Source organism: Peromyscus californicus, unplaced genomic scaffold, assembly GCF_007827085.1.
Source record: "Peromyscus californicus insignis strain IS unplaced genomic scaffold, ASM782708v3 Scaffold_4__1_contigs__length_199733344, whole genome shotgun sequence".
Classification (NCBI taxonomy): Eukaryota; Metazoa; Chordata; class Mammalia; order Rodentia; family Cricetidae; genus Peromyscus; species Peromyscus californicus.
Window position 1 is genome coordinate 101,874,834 of NW_026294562.1, and position 22,285 is coordinate 101,897,118.

A 22,285-nucleotide genomic window follows, 5' to 3' on the forward strand; every position below is an offset into this window, starting at 1 on the left:
TAGACTTAAATGTAGGCTGAGCCAAGTGAGTCCCAGACAGCCCGAGTTTAGTACCTGTCCAACGCTGGGTCCTAGCCGCCCTAGCCCCAGTTCTACCTTGGCCTAAACCCCTCCCATTGATCTAGGACACACCCACAGGATCTAAAACATGCCAGTGAAGTAGGACAGGGCCTACTTGGGTTCTTCTTAGAGCAAAGCATTGAAACTTAAGCCTGGGTGCTGGAGAGATGGCTCAGCAGTTAAGAGCATTGGCTGCTCTTCCTGAGTTCAATTCCCAGCACCTACATGGCTCACCACTGTCTATAACTGACTGTAGTCCCATGGCCCCATGGGATCTGATTCCCTCTTCTGATGTGTATACGGACATGCAGACAAAACACCCAGAAACATAAATAAATTTTATTTTTATTTATTTTTGGAGATAGGGTTTCTCTGTGTAGCTCTGGCTGTCATGGAACTCATTCTGTAGACCAGGCCTCTGTTGTGCTGGGATTAAAGGCACAGGTCACCATTGCTGGAAATAAACACACACACACACACACACACACACACACACACACACACACAATCTTTTTTTTTTAAAGAAACTTAGGCCTGTAGCCTGTAAGTTTAGTGGTGACCTTTGTTATCCATGAATTCTGTATCTTCAGACTTAACCAACTATGGTCTGGAAATTTTATTTATTATTATTATTTTGGTTTTCTGAGAAAGGGTCTTTCTGTGTAGTTTTGGCTATCCTGGAACTCACTATGTACACCAGCCTGAGCTTGAACTCACACAGATCCTCCTGCCCCTGCCTCTTGAGTGCTGAGATTAAAGGTATGTGTCACCATGCCTGGGGGATGGAAAACTGAGACTTAAATAGTTGCCTCTGTCCTGAGCAGGTCCAAATAATATAACAACTGTTTACATAGCATTTATGTTGTGTTGGTTATTACAAGTAATCTGGAAAGAATTTAAAGTATAGGGGAGGATTGGATGGGCTACATACAAATATTCTATGCATTTTATATAAGGGACTTGAATATCTGAAATTTTTGCTGCCAGCAGAGTTCTGGAACTAACTGGAAAAGCAGGAATGACAGTGCTTCCAGCTTGGGGCTCCAGTATGGCCGGCAGGGGGCACCTGCAGCCACCTGTTTAAAGATTTCTCAAGCAACAGAATCCTGGTAGCTCTGAAAGTGTGACACGGGATTTCTACCTCAGCAGGCCTGGCAGGGACTTGAAGGCCCTGCCCCTGCCTGTGGGTCACTGTAAAAACTCATTCCACCCTACTGAGGTCTTCTGCTGCAGTACCTGCCAGGAAGAGCTGGAGCTCCAGCCTTCTCCAGTTGCACTGTGAGCTGCTTTACACAAGACAGTCTCTGAGGCACTCAAGAGTGGGTGCCAGGATTCTGTGAGGTCACCTGAGATGCCAGGATTTTAAGGACCTTTGATTTTTAACTCTCTTCTGGAGCGGAGCGACTCTCCAAGTGCCATAAAAAGCCAGCCCCAACTGTATGGCTGTCACCTTCTTGCTCTGTCTCCTAGCTACAGAGTGGCTCCAGACTCCTGGGGATGGCTCCTGCTGGGAAGGGTTTGGGAGTCACCGTCAGCTGGACACAGAGCCAGCAAGTCCAACCAGCAGTAAATAATAATTAGGCTCCTTCCCAACCAAGGCTGCAGGAGTGAGGCAGGTGCACTCCTGCGAATCTGCACTGTGAAGGTGGCCTCCTCCACAGAGAATGAGAGTGACCTTCAGGCAATGGGTTGGGTGTCCCAGTTTTCAGAGGCGCAGACTCATTGAGTGAGGGGGATTTGATCAAAGTTTCCCAAAGAGTTGTTAGTAGAGATGGGCCTGGGCCCTTTTGGGAAGTCAGATTAGCCATTAAAAACAAATCTACATTCCTATTTGGACTATTTATTAAGTGGGACCTGAAATACCGTCATTTGGAATTTGAAAATTGGCATATAGAATGTTCCTACACCAAGAAAACATTTCAAAAAGGGCTAAGGGATGACTCAGTTGGTAAACTGCTTGTGACCTGAGTTCAATCCCCAGAATCCAAGTTAAAATAATAATAATAATAATAATAATAATAATAATAATAATAATAATAATAATGCTGGAGAGATGGCTCAGGGGTTAAGAACATTGACTTTTCTTCCAGAGGACCCAGATTCAATTCCCATACCGTACTGACATGGAGGTTAACTACCATGTGTAACTTCAGATGCCCTGCTCTGGCCTCCTTCGGTACCAGGCATACAAGTGGTACCTAGACATACATGCAGGCAAAATGCCTATATACATAAAATATAACAAGATAATTAAAACAAAATAAAATTTAGAAAGATGGGCATGGTGGCGCTCACCTTTAATCTCAGCACTCAGGAGGCAGAGGCAGGTGGGTCTCTGTGAGTTCGAGGCCAGCCTGGTCTACATACATAGCTAGGGCTGCATAGAGGGACCATGTCTCAAAAAGAGAAAAGAGGGGGCTGGAGAGATGGCTCAGAGGTTAGGAGCTCTGGCTGCTCTTCCAGAGGTCCTGAGTTCAGTTCCCAGCAACCACATGGTGGCTCACAACCATCCATAATGAGATCTGGTGCCCTCTTCTGGCCTGCAGGGATACATGCAGGCAGAACACTGTACACATAATAAATAAACCTTTTTAAAAAAAGAGAAAAGAAAAAAAAATCCGGAAGTAGAGGACATCCAGGCTATTCTGGGCGCTTCACTGTTCCCCACTGTGGGTTTCCTCGATGGACTGTGATGTGGGGCCCTGGGATAGCCCCTGTCCCCAGATTTGGGGGGTACAACTGACATTGAATGGGCTGGGGTCTTTCCCCCCCCCCCCAAGACAGGGTCTTACTTTGTATCCCTGGCTGGTTTGCAAGTCACTATCTAGACCAGGCTAGCCCAGAATTCACAAAGATCTGGTTGTCTCTGCCTCCAGAGCTCTAGGATTCAAAGCACATGTCAGCTAGGCCTGCTGGAATCTTCATTTTGACACCAGGAACCTGGAACTTTCTGCTCTGTCCCAGAAACCTGGGCTCAGCCAGGGAGATGGAAACTCTCTCCTCCCTCTCTTCACTCAGGTGTCTGGTTCTCCTCCTGGAATTTCCCAGACTCTGGGGACCTGACCTTTCTTCTCCGCTCTGGGGCTCAGATTCTATGACTCAGTTTATTTAGAATCCCACCCCAGCCCAGCTATTCCCAACAGACCTATTTACCTTCTTCAGCCTCTTTAGTGAGCTGTGATTATCTTGATCCCAGCCAGGCCTCTATCCCCAGCTCTAGGTCCTCCGCGCTGTCTGAATTCCTCCCCAGCCTTGCTCTCCTGGCCACCTTCAATCCTTTGAATGTACTGGGGCGCGCGGGGGTGGGGGTGGGGGTGGAGGTGGGGGGAGGCTATGGCAGCTGAGTGGCTGCTTCTAGTCCTGACAGACCATTGCCACTCAGGGACACAATTTACAGAGGCAAGAACACAATGCACGTAGTGCCCCGGCTTCTGCAGCTATGTCTCCTAGTTCTGGGCATTCTTTGTTGTTGTTTTGGTTTGTTGGAGTGTTGGTGAAACAAGGTCTCGATATGTAGTCCACGCTGGCTTGGAACTCTGGAGCTTCCTAACTCAGCCTCCCAAGTCCTGAGATTACACTTCTACTCCTGGCCTCCCCTGGGCACTCTGATAGCTGGCATTGGTGACAGAAAGAGCCACACAGTTGGTGTTAGGGTGACGAGTGTCTCCTGACCTACCTGGGGGAGGTGCCACCAGCTGCTCTGGAGGAGAGGGTGGTTTGGGCCAGGTTCCAAAGGAGTTCACCAGGTGAGCATTCCTTATGGACTCTCTTACAAACTAGGTAGGGGATTCTAGAAGCCAACCTGGGCTTCATCGAAAACACTGAGGTCGTTCTCATCGGCAACCAAGTCCAAAAGTAAGACGGTTCCCAAGAAGTGGCCGCTGTGGCTCTCGTAACGCAGACAATGGTGACAGTACCTGAGCAGCATTCAAGTCTCGAGCCCCTTTTCACACAAGCCCGAATTTCTTGATTTGGAGCCCCCACCTCCCCCCTCCACTCCTCCCCCGCAAAGGGACGCTTCGGAAAAGCATCCCGGTCGCCGCCAGGCCGTGGCGCGCAACCCCTGCAGTGCCTAGGAGGCTCGAGAGGGGGCGATGTAGAGCGGCGCGGCCTGGCGGGAGAATCGTGAGCCCTTGGCCGGCTGGGGGGCGCCGGGCTAGGGGGGCCGCAAGTCCGGGCTCTGACGTCGGGGGCGGGGCCAGAGGCCGTGACGCGAGGGGCGGGGCCGCGCAGCTTCCCCGCTAGGCCGGCGATTCATTCAAAAGGCGCGCAGGTTGCGCGGCCGGCCCGGAGCGCTCGCCTAACGGGGCCCGGGTGCCGCGTCGGACGCGGAGCGGAGCTGGTGCTGCCGGCCAGGTAAGGAGGGCGCGCTCGGCCCGCAGCCCCGCTCTGCTGCCCTGAGGAAGTTCTCCCGCGCTGCGGATGCGGCAGCCCCACTCTCCTGCCCTGTCCTGTCCCGTCCCGGCGCCTCCCGCGCGTCCCGGAGCCCCCCGGCGGCGCGTCCTCCCCGCCCCGGGCGCTGCGCAGTCTGTCAGAAGGTGCGCGAGAGGAAGCAGGCGGAACTTGGCGTGCGAGGGGGTCGGTGGAACCCAGGAACTTGGATTGACACCAGAGCCGGTTGCAGGACGGCACGGCGGCGCCTCGGTGCGGCTGCAACGCGGGGCTGCCGGGAAGGGGGGGTTCTGAACGGTGTCAGCCCGTGACTGTGGGTGACACGGCGCATGAGGCGGCCTGGCCCGGGTAAACGTGTGGCTGGGACACTGGGCGGTGACGCCGAGCCTAGCGGGCGACACAGAGGGGCTCTGTGTGTCTGAGACAGGAGGAGTGTATGTATGTGATTGTGTGTGGGAGAGACCCCAGGTCGCTGGGTCACTGTGTGTGGCCTGCAGTTTGACCGGGGCTAAGGCCACTAAAAATTGTGAGTATAAGGTAGAAGAGAGGAACCTTAAATAACTTGAGCAAGCCCTGAATCACGGGGTCACAGGGTGCGTAAGGAGCCAAGTAGAGAGAGAGAATGTGTGTGTGTTTGTCTGCTTGACTCAGGACAGAGTAAGGAGACAGAAGGAGACAGCTTCCAGCAGTTGAGGGGGCAAGGAAGATCGGGAGTCTAGGGAATAAAGCTCTCTCGAAGGCACCCTGCAGGAGTTCAGATTAGTGAGTTGTTTGCACCCAGAGACGACCTAGCAGAGGAAGAGGAGGCCAAGCTGGGCGCCACGGGGTGGGATCGCACCTCTAGCACAGAGAAGACTTGAGGTGTTTTCAATCTCCACTCCACACTCACACACACACCAAAGTCCTCAACATCTGGCCGGTGCCTTCTGTATCCTCTGTCTTGTTATCAGAATCTGCCTGTGCTGGGCCTCAGTCTCCCAGCCTGCACAGAAGTGTGAATAGCCTGTGAATCATCACTTTAGGATCCTCTATTGTTTTGGGGTCAGTCTTCTCCATTCTTCTTTCCCCTCCAGGCAGAAGGACTGCAGTGGGGGCGGGGGCAGATTTCTGCTGGTGATACAGTGGTCGAAAGTTTGCACCCATGTGCTAGTGAAAGGTTGGGAAAGGTATCAGATTCCCACTCAAAAGCCGCCTGGTCTTTTAGATCCTGAAATCTCAATCCAAAGACATTCTCTACTCAGGTCTCGTCTTCAGCTCCCTGTTTGGAGAGGGAGGGAATATTTGTCCTCCATCAGTGCATGGTCTCTGGTCTGGTCTTGGAGTTCTGTCCATCTGGGAAAGACCGCTCTGAGGCCCTGTGCTCCCACAAGAGGGGCTGTGCAACTCACGGAGAATGGGTGCAGCTGGGCTCCCTAGCTCCAGAGGTGGCAGTGGGGTACCACACCTGATGGAATATGCCTGTGGAGGTTCCGCTTTCTGTAATCCGCTGAAAATGGTTTGACTTTTTGAGGGGGCAGTGGCAGACTCTGCTGTAAACACTTTGTAATGCACGGTTTTATTGAATCCTTACAGTGGTTCTGAGACACAGTGACAATTAGAGACAAAGTAACTGAGGCTCCGAGAACCACAGTGGCATCCAAAGTCACATAGAGTCAGGACAGCGCCAAGACTGGAACTCAAGTCTTCTAACCCTGGGAGGTGTTGGAGGGGATCACCACCCTCCTGGTAATTGCTCATGGCTTAGCCGAGCTTCTAGCTCTCACTTGGGCTGGCAGGCCTGGCATAGGTGTCCGTCCCATTATGAGTTTGCAGCGAGATTTGTGTGCACACATGGCTGGCAAATTGCAAGTGGGTGTTTTACACGGTCCTCCTGTTCCTTCCCTCCCCCTGAGCTCGAGATCACCAGAAAGTCCCGGCTCTGAAGTAGCTGGAGTAAGCTACACAGCCCAGGGGTGGCAGCGATAGTGACCTTCATCATACTTGACAGGTCCCCATCCCCGTGTCTTTGACTCACCCATTTGCTGTGGTGGGGAGCAGATGGAGTGACCTTGTGCTTGTACCCTGCCCAATCCCCATTCCTCCCAGACAACCCTTCTAATTCTGAGCACTGCTGATGCTCGGGCTGGGGCTGGATCTGGGGCTGGGGATCAGGGTGTCCCTCAGTCCTCCCCGGAATGACTGGAGCTGTGCTTTTGGGGCTGTTGAAAATAGCTGTCTTGGTCTCCAGGGGCTGAGCCCAAGTTATTTCCATCCCTAGCATAGAGGTAGAAATAGCTCAGGGCCAGGAGGAGAGAGGGGAGAAGGGCCAACTAAGGGTTAACTTTCCCTTCTGGCCCAGCCTCTGTGGAGCCCCCAGCTCAATGCCCCATCCAAGCCAAACCATTCTGGGAACTTGGGCCTCTGGGGAGGACAATGGGGCTGAGCTGGGTTTCTATTTGGTGTGGTAGTTGCTAGCGGGAGGTGCCTGTGTCTACCATTGGTAGACAACATCAAGGGGCCTAACTTACAGGGCCAAGAGTCAAAGCCAGCAGGCTCAGCCCCACTTTACACAGGGAGAGACTGAGGTTCCAAGAAAGGCAGGGCATGCTCAGCCCCTAGCCTTGGCGTAGCTCTTCCCTCTGCTTTCCCCCTGCTTTCCCCCCTTCCCCTTGATCCCCGGACACTTGGGCAGCAAGGGAAGCAGGTTCTGTCACAGCTTTGCAAACTTCTGTTCCAGCTCTGCTCTTTCTGCCTGTCCAATTGCTTTCTTTGGGTTTGTTTGTCCCCCCACCCCCCCCCCACCCCCCCCCACCCCCCCACCCCCCCGTGCTGTGGATTGAACCCGGAGCCATGTGCATGCTAACCTGGTGCTGCTGGCTAGGTAGGGTTGGGCTCGGTGGAAAAGAAAGCCAGTGCTGCCTCCCCGCTGTGTGCTCAGCCCTGAGGCTATCAGCTCTTTGCCCTGTCCTCCAGAGAGTCCTCAGTCCTACTAGAGGTAGGCAAGGAAACCGGGAATCAAAGAGAAGGCACTTTTGAGACCCTAGTGCCACTGGGTCCAAACCCAGGTCTATGGCCTTCAAGTCCAGAATTCCTTCCTGGGCCACCCACCCTGGGAAGGACGAGCACTCTATTAATAACTGCCCATGTGGCTCCCAGAGTGTGCCTGGTTGGTTGGCACAGATGGAGGGGGATGAAGGGGCCTTCTGTGGCCAGTTAGAGGCAGGGTCCAAGCGTGAGTTGGAGAGAAGGGACTAGACTTGGCCCTGTGTCTGCTCACAGTGGGAAGGAACTGAGAGCCCATGGGCCCTGCACTCTGCCTCCCTCAGGCAGCCTTCTCTCTGCTGGCAAAGGGTCAAAGGAGATGGAGAACTGATGGCTGAGTGGGTCCCCTGATAGGAAAACCTCCCAAAGGGTGGGATGGGGGCTGGGTTGTGAAGAGTTGCTGTTAGCCAGGTGGCGGTGGCACACACCTTTAATCCCAGCATTCAGGAGGCAGAGCCAGGCGGATCTCTGTGAGTTCGAGACCAACCTGATCTATAGAGCGAGATCCAGGACAGGCACCAAAAATATACAGAGAAACCCTGTCTCAAAACAACAACAACAACAACAACATCAACAACAACAAAAAGGAGTTGCTGTTAGCCTGTGTATTCTGGATCTTCCCCCCACCCCATGAGGTCAACTGAATAGGCACAATTGCCCGGAGTTATGGCAGGTGGGGCTGCATGTGAACTTCGGAACTGTCCCTGCTCAGTCCTCTGCTTTTCTGACTCCGTGGTTTCAGCTGTGAGGGAGCAGGTACACTTAGGCTCCACTGGCATGGGTACCTGGATCCCATGCTGCTGAGACTTACAAGCTTGGCTTCCTCACAGAGTGCTTTCGGCACCCAAGTACCGAGGTAGCACCTGGGTAGTCTTGACTGGACACTGCTTGTTTGGAGCTGGGTTCCTCCAAAGGCCCTTGTGAGGCTGTGGTGTTAGAACTGGTAGTTCTAGCCAGGTGATGGTAGCAGTGCACACTCCTTTAATCCCAGCACTCAGGAGACAGAGAGGCAGGCGGATCTTTGTGAGTTCAAGGCCAGCCGGTCTACAGGGCGAGTTCCAGGACAGCCAGGGCTACACAGAGAAACCTGTCTCAGAAAACAGAGACAACAAAAAAAGAACTGGTAGATCCTGGTCAGCATTGCTTAAGTGAGATTCCAAAAATCCCCTCCACATCCTTTGAGGCCCCAAAACTCTAGAGAGTGACCTGTTCAAGGTCACAGATCCACTTAGTGACAGGCAGAGCTTCCACTCAGGTGGCCTGTCCTAGAGCCTAGCCTTGCCCCTGATGGCCTGTCACCATCCCCGTGCCCACCCGGGCCTCCCGCCTCAGCACCCAAGCCTAAGGAGCTGGAGAGTGAGCGGGAGACCTGTGGTGTCTCCTCAGTCGCTCCCTAAATTTCTGTTCCAGTCAACCAGATGGGATGATGGGGTCAGGGTGAATGCTGAGCAGTCTCATTAGCCATCCTGACTCATTAGCAATTCAATAAAAAGTGGAGGTGTGTGGTCGGGGCAGCAGCCACGCTGATCAGGGGTGGAGGGGGGTGGGGAGGGTGGGGCGGAGCCGCATGACAGAGGGGTGGACTGGGTGTTTCCCTCCTGGGCCCTTGCTGTCCTGTCTTAGGGCCAGAGGAGGCAGTCCAGGGATGGCCCATGGTTCTTAAAGGTTGGTGTCCACTAAAGCAAATCCTTGAAAGCAGTGAGTGGGGGCCAGGCGAGTTGACATGGGCAAGAGCGGCCTGTTGCTTGTCTCCTCTCCAGGGTTGGTAAAGCCTTATTTCCTTTGAAAAACTCTGTTACATGTGTTTGTTTCTTTTGTATTGACGGGGTGGTGGGGTGGAGGTCAGTGCACACCTGCAGGGTCAGTTCTTCCCTTTAGAGATCGCAGCCAGGCCATTCAGTGCTGGTGGCAGGTGCCTTAACCCACGGAGTTGTCTACCAGCCCAAACCAAGGTTCTCACTCAGCCAGCTCAGCCTCAGTTTCTGCAGTGGACCATGGAAGCCTGTGTTGAGAGATCCAGCAGGACTTGACCTGGAGAAGAAATAGGACTCCTGAGGGGGTCATTGGGGAGCTCCAGCTCTGTCCCGGGGGTGACTGTCTGGTCTCAGACACCGTCTTCTTTATCCCCAGACTTGTCCTAGGAAGGAGAGAGACTGCATCCATTTCCTACTCAGCCCAGAGGAGCTGGGAGAGCCAGATCTGGCTGCCTCAGCTCTTTCCTTAGCCTTAAGGAGTCAATTAGCCCTCTCAGCCCCCTCCTGCCTGCCTTACCACCTGAGCTGCTGAAATGCAGGCCCAGTGGCAGCCAGGAGGTGTGATGAACAGAACCATGTCCAGCTCCTGCTGCCCTAAGTGTGGGCTGCATAGGAAGAAAGCCGGGAGTGGGGATGCCCTTCTTTCTGCATAGCTCCCAGGCAGCTTTTGTTTATCTCTGGGCCTTCAGCCCCAGCAGCAGCCCTGGGAGCTGCTCTTCCTGCCTCTGGGAATTCCCAGACTTCCCCAGTCTTCTTGCTGCCTGTGGTTTCTAGTGTTCTGTCCTGCGTGCCCTGGTATACATTAGCACAGTATCCAAAAGAGCGTGGGTGCAAGCGCTTCTGAGAGGCCCCGAGGCTGCCAGGTGGGGAGGCACACCTCCTCCAGGCCTTGCTCAGGTCTTTCTAGTAGACCTTCCGCTGAGCTCCCGTCCGTCCGTCCGTCTGTCTGAGCCACCTTCCACACACTTCTGCACTCGCCTTCTCGCCATCAGACTGGCAAGCACTCTTGAGTGTGTCTGCCTGTGGAGTCAGGACTAGGCTTCAGGGTTGGAAAGGCAGAGATGAGGCAGTCCTGGGCTCCATCCCTGCCTGGCTATGCGATCCCCACAGGTGACTTCCCCCAACCAGTTTACTCAGGTCTGAAAAGGGAATGTTCACCTCTCAGACGTGGATTGGAGGTGAGCCAGGGTGAGGGATAGTCTCTGGCTGAGGTCGGCCCCCTTCTGTTAGGGAAGCTGGCAATGCCTAGCAGCCTTAACTGGCGCCCAGTGTGGGCACTGCCCTACTTCAGCCCCAGTTGCCAGGGAACCACTGGGTCCCTTGCTAACCTGGATTTCTCTATTGATGTTGCCTTTGTTGCTGCCTGGTGTAGCCACTGCTGAGGAAGGCCTGTGTCCAGCTGTGTTTCCAGGCAACCCTTGCCTCCAGAGGCTGCAGAGAAGGCCATGGGCTAGGAAGCAGAATCTGCCTTCTTCCCTACCCTACCCCAGGCGGGCCCTGGGCCCACCTCCCTCTCCTGCAGTGCCCTCACTTGCCTGGCAGCTCACCTGCCTGCCTAGAGGCAAATCAGGGTTTCGCTTCCTCTGCTCTATGCCCTGGGAAAAGTGCAAGCTCAGCATGACCTGGGCTCTGCCTGCCAATCCTTCCAGACCCTTCTCCTATACCTCCCACCCCCAGAGTGGCCCACTGGGTATTTCCTGTGTACTTGATCCCTTGCTAACCGCTGATCATAAATACAAAAGAGAATTTCCCTATGCTGGTCAGACATGTGCTCTTCCTTTTTTAAAGTTTACAAATGGGGAAACTGAGGCATGGTGAAGTGTAGTGCATGCTTATTGAGGACTTACTCTGTGCCAATCCTGTGCTGAGAACTAAATGTGAATTCTCTTATTTCACCCTCTATGAGCCGTCTGCACTGGGTCCCATAGCTTCCCAGCCAGTGAAGAGCAGAGGAGGGCAAGCTTGAGTTCAGTGTTTCCCCAGGGTGGTAGAGGGCTTCAGACACAAGTTAAGACCAGCTCTGCCTCTGGGCTTCTCTACCACAGTGTGTTGCTCTGGCCCTCCTTCTTGGCGTAGCTGGGCAGGCTACTGAAGACACTTCTCACCCCAGTGCGGCCCACACCCAGCCAGTGTAGCACTGGGCATAGAGGACAACTTGTGGTGAGAAGGGGGGCTGGGCAATGGCACCATTGCTGAGGGAGGGGTGGTGGTTGGGGCCTCCAGGAGGAAGTGACTTTGAACTGCGCTCTGCAGGAAAGAGTAGGTGTTGGCCAAAAGTGACAGGAGGGTTCTGGGCAAAAGAAACAGCAGGTAACACACATCTCTGTGACTTGAAAGAAGCCTCAAGTAGCTGAGAGAGAAACCTAAGGTGGCTGGAGTCTGGGTACATGTTTGTGTGAGGAGGCTTTCAGGGGTGCCTTGGGACACCATTCTGAGGGGTGGGGAACTGGCTCGGGGCACACCCACATCTGTCAAGAAACCTAGGCTGCAGGTAAGGCTGACCTAGAGGTCAGAAGAAGTGGACAGAGGCCTTGGAAGATCTCAGGGAGTGTGCTGGGGGGCCTCGGCTGGGGCTAGGGGTAAACCCACAGATTGGGTTCTAGGAAAGAGGAAGCTGCCTGAGGCCTGGGCAGGCAATACAGCTTCCTCTTTCTGTGAGGCCTCCAGGGCTGCCCCTCTCTGGGGCAGCTTCTCCTGCAGTTTGGGGCCCTGCTGCAGCTTTGCTGGTTGGCTTGTGCTCAGGGAGTTTCTGTTCTAATTGTTTGGGCACTTTTCCAGAGGGCTACGTTTAAGAAAGCCCCCTGAGGTCTCCTGGTAGAGGCATCCAGTTTCATGCCTGGGTTGGGTGCTGGGCTTTGTGGTGAATGAAACAGACATTCCTGCTCTGACTGTTGTCTGGTTGGGGGACAAGCAGCGAACAAGCAAGCCAACAAATACTTAATTACCACCCCGGGGGGTGGGTGGGGTGTGGGGAGGAAGTCCCGTGACCCACTTGAGGCCCATTACCTGGGTTAAGCTTCACGACAGGCTTCTACCACAGAAGATAAACAACCTTTCCTGCAGATGAGGAAACCGGGGCTGGGGAAGCTGGGGCTCAGGTCCCATAGGGAATTAGTGGATGAGTGTGGATGCTCAGGGCTGGGGGTCGGAGGAGTGGCCTGTGAGCGAACTTCCTTCCCTGCCAGAACCCTACATCTTCAACCCTGTCCTCCCTCAGGTACCCTGGAGCTTGCCAGGCTTTGTGGGCGTGACCCTTCACTCTCGGGCTGCTGTCTGTCAGCTCAGCCCTCGGGAGGAGTTAGGCTTTGGCCTTCTAGACCAGAGAAGTAGAAGTATGGGGGGCTCCACTGACGCCCCTCCTAGGGGCTTCTCTGGACTTGTTTCCCTGTGGGTTTCTAGGGCAGTAGCTTGGATGCTAGAGGGCTGGGGCTGGGGCGAGGGCTGGGGCGGGGGGGGGGGGCAGAGGTTGCAGCAGGTGTACACATGTATGCATGTGCCTGAGCAAGCAGGAGGGGGGCAGGAGGGGTTCAGTCTGGTTGAGAGTGGGGGCCATGCAGCCAGACTGGAGTAAGTAGCAGTTGTGTGGTAATTAGAAGGTGCATAATTAGAAGGCAAGGGATGCTGGGTGGCGGCTGTCAGTGGGTATGCCTGAGTGGGTCCACTCTGGCTTTGAGGCTGGGCCTCTGGACCCCCACTTTCCTCTGGGAAGTCTCAGGATCACTCGGGTTCTGGCCTGTCTGCAGATGTGTAGCTGTATAGCCTCCCCTTGAGGCTCTGGTCACCCAGAAGGTGCTGTTAGGGTCCGGGTGGTTCCGGGCCTCTCCTGGGGTCTTACTTCTTACCTTTCACCCCTTCTCCTAGCTCTCTGGGCTGCCTGAGGACATAAAGGGTTGCTGGGGCTGGGAGCATGCTGTGGGGACAACCTGAAGACTTGGGGTTGTGGTCAGGTCTGTGATAGTGAGATCCTCTCAAGGACTGTGGAGGGGCCATGGGAGATGGTCTTGAGGGATCACGGAGCCCGGGAAGGCTTAAGGGACACTGTGGTACAGAACCTGGAAGGCAGTTTTGTGACTGAATCTGAGGAGGGACAGGTCAAGGGATGAGTCAGGAGTGCCATCTGTTGAGTGTGGACTGCCACGTGTGGCCTTTTCCGACTCTGGAGCCTGCCCTTCCCTGTCCCTGGTTTTCCCCTTAGTTGGTCTGGAGCCCAAGAGGGGCCGGCTGCCAGTGACCTGGAGAGTCCCTGGATGATGTGACTCCAGCCCCTCCCCCTCCCCTGGGTGTAACTCGAATCCCTGACCCTGCTGAGGTCTCTGTGGGGCCAGGCCCAGGTCAGGTGGCGGATAGGTTTCCTCCGCTCCACTCTTGTTTCCAGCCAGGAAGCCCGGCTACCAGCGGAGAGGAGGGCCCTGTGACCCGGAACCTCCTGCGAGCAACAAGTCCTCTGTCAGGCTTGGCATTAAAACAGCCTGTGACCCCCTGGTCCAATGGGGTCGGGGAGGGCTAGGCCCGTGAGCACCGTGGGGTTTCAGAGGTTGCTCATAGCTTGTGTTGAGGCCTGATGAGCACCCTAGCCCACCTGTGCCCCTGGCTGTGGGAATACACATGGACTTTCTGTTATCTCTTCTGAATCCTTCCTGCCATTCTAACTTTGTCCACTGGCTACAGACTTCTCCGGAGGTGCTGCTGTCTGGGCCCAGCAGCCTCACTCAGCTGGGGAGCCGGCATTGGCGAAGGTTCTCTGAAACATCTCACTGTGGGACCATTGTGTCTTAATCTGTTTGCCATAGTGCCTGCCCTCTGAGATGGAGCTCCCTGTGGACACTGGTGTTCCCAATTCCCTAGTGCAGAAGCCTGTCTGGTGTATGTGTCTGAATTCTAGATCGTGACCCTCCCTGGGGGAGGTGTGGAGGAGGAACAGGCCTGTGACAGAGTGAGCAGGGTTACAGCCTTCCAGCCAGACTTCTAGAAGTACTTCCACATCGAGGCGTTTGGGGTGGCTTTGAAGGATGAGGGCCTTCCTGTAGCAGAACCTACGAGAATTAAGGCAGAGTGTGAGAGTGGCCTGGGAGCTGTGAGAGGCTGGGGATAAGAGTCCGGCTAGAGGTGGTATAGCCATCTTAAACCCCAGCCCAGGCCTTTGCCAGCTTCCTTCCTCTTGCCCTTCCTCTGATGCCTCAGGGCACCTGGCTGTTTATGGAAGGGGAAGGAAGCACTTCCTGCTCTGGGAAACCTCCTGAGCTGGAGCCCTCAGCTTCCCTTCCGCCTGGCCAGGCCTACAAGGCTGGCCCTGGACAGGTCAGTTCTACCTCTGCTCAGACCTGCATCCTGCCATGTAGGGCAAATGTTTGCCCAGCACCCGGCAGCAGTCCTGGTGGTATCCTGAATGTGGCTTGGAGGGGGACAGCAGCCACCTGCCTGCTCTGGCCGCTCCCCTGAGCTTCCTTTATCTGCCCTAGGTCCATGTCACTCCAGGGCCTGATGATGAAGCGGACCTCGCTGTGCTGGCCCCTGTCTTGCCTCTTTGTGGTGAGTTGGAGAAGGGCCCCCAGAGAAGCTGGAAGAGTTGGAATCTGAGCATGCACCTCAGCACTCCAGAGAAGAGGGTGCAGGCACTGCCCAGGAGCCTCAGGCTCTGGCAGACGTAAACACTCACCTCTTTCTTGGAAGGATCCAAAGCCTTCAGAGCCTCAGAGCCGCCGAAGCGTCTCCTAGCACTTTCTCCCTAGCATGCAGTCGTGACCCTGTAGTGACCCTGTAGAGACAGACACAACCTCTTCTACCCAGGACAGCGGGGCCAGGGATGCAGCTTTCCCAAGCAATTCCCACATGGGCTGGAGGGATGTCCTAGCATTTGAGGCATGGCTGAGGGGCAAGGTGCTTGCCCCAGGCAGGTGTGGGGCAGAGCCAGGAGGGCAGGAGGGGACCTGGAAGAAACTGAGTCCCTCGTGCTGGATGTAGGGTCTGCATTAGTATAGGGAAGCTCAGATTCTGGGGCTGGAGTCAGAGCACCTTGGGGTCTGTCTGGTGTGTGTGGTCTTTCTGCTGCAACTCTGGAAGCTCAGGGATAGCAGGCTGAGATCTCCAGGAGGCAGCCTCCAGCCTTAGCAGACATTCTGCCTTCAGGGTAGCTGGCCCTGCTCCATGCCTGGTGCCCCTAGCCCTAACAGCCGGGGCCAAGTTGGAGGACAGGGTCTTCCCACAGCAGGAGTCGGGCAGGTGGTCCATTTGTTTGAGTGGGAAGCAGAGGGAGGTCACCAGAGAGGGGTCCATTAACCCACATCTAGAAGAGCCTTCCTCTGGAACGTGGCATGCTCTGTTTAGGTGCAGGGTATGAATGGGGTGGCCTTGGCACAGGGGGAGGTCACAGAGGAGGATGTGGTCTCAGACTCAGCCCAGGGCCCAGAATAGTAAGTAAGCACCAGCTGCAGACTTGGCTCTAGGCATGATAAACAGAGGGTAGTTAATGACATGCCCAGCTTGGGGGTAGGGGGAGGTGTGCTGCAGGAAGGGAGACAATCTCAGAGGAATTCGGAAGCATTTCCTCCTCATCTGTCTAGGGTGAGGAGGTGTAACTCATCTGAAAGAGCTATAATTCAGAGGCTCAAGGGCTTGAGGTCCTGATCCTGTCTGGGGCTTTCCAGTAGTTTCCAGAAGCAGGTATAATTCTCTGTCTACCTAGACACTGGCAGTGCTGCAGAACTGGCAGAGGCAGGCTCTAAGAGTGCCCCTGAAGCCTGGCAGGGAGCCCATGTGGTGTGCGACGACTCATGCCCTGTTCAGGAAGTAGGTAGTGCGTCCATGGCCCTTCAGGCCTCATGCCTAACACTGTCACCATGTCTTCTGTGTTCCACCTGCATTCTTCCAGCTGCTGCCCTGGCCTCTGGCCACTCCAACATCAATAACTCCTTGGCTGTGTCCACCTGGCAAGGAGCCTGACCTGGTGAGCGATATGCTGCCCTGTCCCAGGACGACTCCTGAGGGCAGGGGGAGGCCTAGGCTTCGATGCCCAGGGGCCTTAGGCCTGGCTCCTGGCCTTGTAATCTTTTTCCTCTCCCACAGGACCCAGGGAAGGGCGCATTCTGCCAAACCTGCCCCCCAGGCACCTTCTCGGCCTCATGGGACTCTCATCCATGCCAGTCTCATGATCGCTGCAGCCTTCGAAGGAGGTTGGAGGCCCAGGCTGGCTCAGCAACTCATGATACAGTGTGTGGAGACTGCCAGCCTGGGTGAGCACAGGGTGAGGGTGGGGTTCATGCTGGGCCTCCCTTCCCATCTGTGACATGGATGGGTGGCGCCATCGAGGGCACTTGGTAGGAAGGAATCCAGTTTTTCCTCAGGACAATTTTTTTACTTCTGGACCTCAGTGACGTCTTTCCTCCTTGCAGATGGTTTGGGCCTCGGGGAGTTCCTTATGTTCCATGTCAGCCATGCTCCAGGGCACCTCCGAGTACTGGTGGCTGTGATGGTAAGTGGCAGATGGTGGGGTAGGACAGGTAGGCTCAGTGAATTTGAGCCCAGGAGTCTCTGCAGCATCCATTTGGGGACAGTAGGGTCCTTTTCCAGGCCACAGGAGAACAGGCAGCCAGCAGGTGTCCAGCAACATGGTCAGCCGCCTTGCTTTTGAGTGATAGAGACCACCCAGCGTCTGGCAGCTGCCGTTAGGACTGAGGGTTCATACCCTATTTGGTCCTGCTGTCCCCGTCCTCTCCATAAGAGCCCCACAGATGCATATGTGCCTTTGCACATGCCTGTGAACACATTCTTACTACTAATTCATGTGCTGTTGTGAAGAGGAATCCTGCATCCCTCTGTCTAGGAGTGTGCCATATGTGTCTGTCTGTTCACTCCACACACCTAGCACGAGGGGCAAATGTAGGTTGAGGCCCAAGGAAGCCTCATTGGATAATTGATTGGCTGGTCAAGGAAGAAAGCCATGAGCTGGCTTTTGTGTCCCTAGTGTGGCAGGGTGGGCTGTCTTGGGGATGTCAGTTTTCCCCAGCTTTATGTTCAGGTCCTTGGGCTCGCTGCCATCACTCCTGCACCCAGCCTCCTATCCCGGCCTACCCAGGACTCCCAAGGCTAGGCCAAGGCAGGCCATCGGGGCAAGATTACCGCTGTGTCTCTGGTGAAGTGAGCAGGGCACAGCAGGTCAGGCGGAGAGCCTTTCCGGGGCTGAGGAAGGACAGCACCAGCCTAGCAACTGATCTGTATGTTTTTCTCTGCTGCCTTGCTTCCACCCTCTATGGTGTTCAGAGTCAGGGCGACGGGCCCGGCGTGGTGTGGAAGTGGCGGCAGGTGCCAGTGGCCATGGTGAGCCTCGGCAGTCTGGGAATGGCACCCGGGCAGGCGGTCCTGAGGAGACAGCAGCCCAGTATGCGGTGATTGCCATCGTGCCTGTCTTTTGCCTCATGGGGCTTCTGGGCATTCTGGTGTGCAACCTGCTCAAGCGGAAGGGCTACCACTGCACGGCCCACAAGGAGGTTGGGCCCAGCCCTGGAGGAGGAGGCAGCGGTAAGACCTGACGGGGTCGGTGTGTGTGTGTGTGTGTGTGTGTGTGTGTGTGTGTGTGTGTGTGTGTGTGTGTGTGTGTTGTGCCGCCGCAGCCCTGGTGGGAACAGAGCAGACCAATGTGGAGGATGGTAAGGGGCCGAGCTCTGGCAACAGGCAGAAGTAAAGCAGTAAGCTGGGCCAGTGGCACTGGTGAGATTGCCGCCCTGGGTGAGGCCCTGCTCCACCGTAGGGTTGGGACTCTACAGGGGCAGAAGGCTCCAGCTGTCTGGTTCACAATAACCCCTGGCCTCTGGTGTGGAGCAGGAGAATGCCTTGCATCAGGAGGGCTGGCAGGGCCAGCATCCAGGCAGGCGCTGTGCAGGTTTCAGGTTTCAGCTCCACTGTGGTTTGAGATACAAGTTCTGGAAGGAGGAGGCGGAGAAGGCCTTGGGCCCACTGCTTCTCCTGCTGACCAATGCCTCCTGAAGGGTAGAGACCTTGTGGGCAAATGCACTTCTCTGGGCCCTCAGGAGCCTTCTGGTCAAGTCACCTGACACAACATCTCCTACGCCAGCTTTCCAGAGTCCCTTCCAGCCCCTAACTGAATTATAAAAGGAGTAGACAGGAGGGTAGTAAGTCAGCATCATTTGTAAATTATGTTTGAATATTTTATTATTTTAATTTTTAATTAATTTTATGTGTGTGTGTGTTTTGCCTGCATATATACGTATGCAGCGAGGGTGTACCTGGTGCCCAGGGAGGCCAGATGACAGTATAAGATCCCCTGGAACTGGAGCCGGACTGTTTTAAATCACCATGTGGGAACTGAGAACAGAATTCTCTCCTCTGGGAGAACAAGTACTCTTAACCACTGAACCACCTCTCCAGCTCCAAGTCAGGGCCATTTGATGTAGGACCGCTTTTCTGCTAGCCTAGTGATGAACTGTTGGCTGCTGCCTGGGTACAAATCTTAGAACATTGCTGCTGGCTCAGGACCCATCCCAGCGGCCCATTCTCACACCCTTGAGTTTAAGCCCAGAGCTGTTAAGTAGTTCCATGGAGAGGATGGGGTGCAGAGAGGTAATGGGCCTAGAAAGGTGTTGGGAGGTCTAAGCAAGGAGAGCCCTCAAGGCCAAGAACAGAACAGCGCCCACCCAGAAGAGGCTGGTTCAGTGTGCAGGACTGGGGTTTTCAGATGGTCCTGAGACCGCCGAGCACTTGGAGCTGCTGGTGCTAGGTAATAAAGATGACAGCATACTTCTTTAAGTCTAGGTGATGGGCCTGTGGGTCTTGTCACCTGAACGCCACAGTAGGCGCTGCTGCAACTCTGAGCACGGTCTGTAGCGCCCTCTGCCAGCAGATCCTGGTGTAGCTTGGGAATTGTAGAATTCCTTTTCTTTTCTCCAGGGATCAATCCTGCCTATAGGACAGAGGATGCCAACGAGGACACCATTGGAGTCCTGGTGCGCCTGATCACAGAGAAGAAAGGTGAGGAGAGTGTCTTCCTGTTTCACCCCATGCCTGGGAGTGGAGGGTCTCCTCCGGGAGCCTTAGATGATGCTTGGGAAAAGTCCTGCCTAGCTCTGCCTCCCCACACCAAAGCCTCAGCCTGACTGGGACTCTGACCCTGGGTGCTGGGTGCTTTTGCCTCTTGACTGGTGAGGGATGGAGGAAGGGCTCATAGTTCAGGCCCAGGACAGGGATGTGGGAGTGGGCAGGGGCTGTCTGCTGAGTTATGGAGTGGGGTGCTCCTTCACTTTGGAGCTGGGTTCTGACTCCTCCTGCCCACAGAGAATGCAGCGGCCCTGGAGGAGTTGTTGAAAGAATATCACAGCAAACAGCTGGTACAGACGAGCCACAGACCTGTACCCAGGTGAGGGGTGGGGCCTTCAGATAATCGGCTTGCCTCCTGGGGATCCCCGCCTGGGTCTGTTCCCTTTTACGTCATCTGTGTCCCTTTACTTGATGGAGTCTCCTTTCCTGGCTTGCCCCAGTGATCATTTCTACTTCTCTTCCTGCAGGCTGCTGCCAGCCTCCCCTAGCATGCCACACATCTGCCCACATCGCCATCACCTCCACACTGTGCAGGGCCTGGCCTCACTCTCTGGCTCCTGCTGCTCCCGTTGTAGCCAGAAGAAGTGGCCAGAGGTGCTGCTGTCTCCTGAGGCAGCAGCGGCCAGCACTCCTGCTCCTACCCTCCTGCCCAACCCATCCAGGGCCCCCAAGGCTAGTGCCAAGACAGGACGTCAGGGTGAGATCACCATCTTGTCTGTGGGCAGGTAAGGTGGGCACAGACGTAGCCGGGTCGGGGAATAACTTGACATCCTGGAGACAGGCAGGTCCATGGTCAACTTAGTGCTGACTAGCCTTTCCTGGGCCTCTCTGTGTAATGTAGGTGGCCAAAAAAGCCATCATTTCCCAGCTACGCTATCTCACATGGAACTATCAGGTCCCTGAGGCATGGTCTTGGTGTTACCATACCTGGGACTTCTTAGGCCAAGGGTCTGTCTACCTCTAACAAGATGTGGGGTTGCTGGGAGCCGGGCACAAACAGCCTTGTCTCTGGGGAGCTAGGAAGGGCTCTTGTGCGGCATAACAGACTCAGTCTGTGACCTTGAAAACTGCGTGTGACCCAGCAGGTGTCTTCTCTGTCCTAGGATCCCTCTCTGACATGGGATGTTGGTACCACCTCTCCCCACAGGTTCCGTGTGGCTCGCATTCCTGAGCAGCGGACCAGTTCATTGTCATCGGAGGTGAAGACTATCACGGAGGCTGGGCCTTCGGGGGGTGATCTTCCTGACTCCCCACAGCCTGGTCTTCCCCCTGAGCAGCGGGCACTGCTGGGAAGTGGTGGAGGCCATACTAAGTGGTTGAAGCCCCCAACAGAGAACAAGGCCGAGGTGAGAGCTGGGGGGAAGTTTTCTGGGTCAACCCTGACAGAACAAAGGCCCGAGGAGGCAATATGGGGAGCTCTGGGTAGATGCCACTTTTCTGAAGCCCAAATGGCCTCTTGACTCAGCTCTGACCCCTCAATCCTGATTCCCAGGAGAACCGCTATGTGGTCCGGCTAAGTGAAAGCAACCTGGTCATCTGATGGGCTGTCTAGAATTACGTTCTGCCCTGCCCTGGGAGGTTCTGAAGGCTTCCTGCAGGAGGGAGAGCTACAGCTGGGACTGAGGACCGAGATGCAAAGGCCTAGCAGACAAAACAGCAAAGGCCAAGGCCTGGAGTGGGATCGCCCGCCCCATTGAGGAGGCAGCCTGCGGCACAGCACGTGAGCAGGAGATCAAGAGCCCACCCCATCCCTGCAGCCCCAGTTACTTCCCTGAAGGGTGCCCTAACCCTGTGCCTGTCCTGAACACATCATAGGAGCCCTCTGTCCCCTAGGAGTCTGGGTTGGTGGAGGAGTGGTGTCGGTCCCCGGTCGGTCCCCAGCTTGTGCCTTGGGAACTAGCCACTCTTCCCACACCCTGGGCCCTGGCCGTGCCTCCCTCTCTTCTGGCAGGCCCTTCAAAGGGGAGGGGTAGCCAAGAGCCCTGGACTGGTGGCAGAGTACCTGGGTTCCAGCTTTTCTGACTGTGAAATGGGGGAGGAGAGCTCAGTTCCCAGGACCTTTTCAGCTCTTTGCCGGTTCTGGGCTGAGTCCTGTTGGGGGGAGCTTGACTTTGCTACCCTCCCATTAATAGCTTTATCTGGCCTGTTTTTGCTGCTTCTGGGCCTTGGCCTTCAAGGCTCTCATGGGACTATTATGGCAATGCCTACACAAGGGGCTTATGCATGTGCCTGCCCCTACCCTGCTATTTGTAATGAAACTGAGAAATGACCTGACTTGTACAAGGCTCTGCTGCAGAGCCCCGGGCCATCCTGCCGCCTTCAAACTGCGGGGAGTGGAGAATGTCGGGCTAGAGTGCCTCTGGTCTGTGGTTTCCACGCTCCTGTGGTAGTGTCTGCGGGTAGCAGGCGTGACTGCCGATCCAGCCCGTCTTGGTCTCCGCTCTGGCTCAGGACCTGATTATTTATGTGGGCCGCGCAGGCGCAGGGCCCACTGACCATCCCACTTCTTATTTATTGAAACCTGCCGTTGCCCTGTCCCTACATCTCCAGCCCCACACCCTTGAGTAATAAAAGGTGGAAAGTGGTGTCATGAGGCGCTTCCTTTCCTGTTCCCACCCTGGAAACCTGTTTGCTCACCTCACGCTTCTAGGGGCTTGCCCAGTGTGCTCCATAGCGTCCTTCCTCATCAGCAGGAAGCCAGGGCAACAGGTAGCGGTGGCTTCATTCTCACCAAGGTCCCCAGAGGCCAGGCTTCCCAATAGAAATACAGACTGAGCCGTGTGTGTGGCTGAAAGTGTTCTAATAATCATTCCAAAAAGTTTTTTTAAAAAGGTAAACTTAATTTTAATATTTTAACCCAGTATATCCAGAATGTTTTCATTGCAATATAAAATAATTATGAAAATGATGAACGAGCTTTTTTGTTTGAGTTTAGTCTTATGTATTTTACATATCTTGACATGAACTAATATATTTCAAGGGCACGAGAGCTATGTGGTGAGTGGTGAGCT

At 55.1% G+C, this 22,285-nt stretch overlaps 1 protein-coding gene across 6 annotated transcripts; it reads left to right on the forward strand.

Annotated features, from left to right (window-relative positions):
- Positions 1-4,266: 4,266 nt before the first annotated feature.
- On the forward strand, positions 4,267-22,182 carry Relt (RELT TNF receptor). 6 transcript variants are annotated; one of them, XM_052713672.1, is made up of 11 exons: positions 4,267-4,416; positions 14,687-14,756; positions 16,096-16,170; positions 16,290-16,456; positions 16,616-16,695; positions 17,484-17,741; positions 19,128-19,208; positions 19,512-19,593; positions 19,742-19,999; positions 20,422-20,620; positions 20,767-22,182. In XM_052713672.1, the coding sequence occupies exons 2-11, from the start codon at positions 14,691-14,693 to the stop codon at positions 20,812-20,814; spliced, it is 1,314 nt and encodes a 437-aa protein (XP_052569632.1). In that variant the 5' UTR covers positions 4,267-4,416; positions 14,687-14,690; the 3' UTR covers positions 20,815-22,182. The 6 variants fall into 6 exon arrangements, with proteins under 6 accessions (XP_052569632.1, XP_052569634.1, XP_052569630.1 ...); XM_052713670.1 differs by lacking the exon at positions 4,267-4,416 and adding an exon at positions 4,423-4,598; XM_052713673.1 differs by lacking the exon at positions 4,267-4,416 and adding an exon at positions 4,591-4,704.
- The last annotated feature ends 103 nt before the right edge of the window (positions 22,183-22,285 follow it).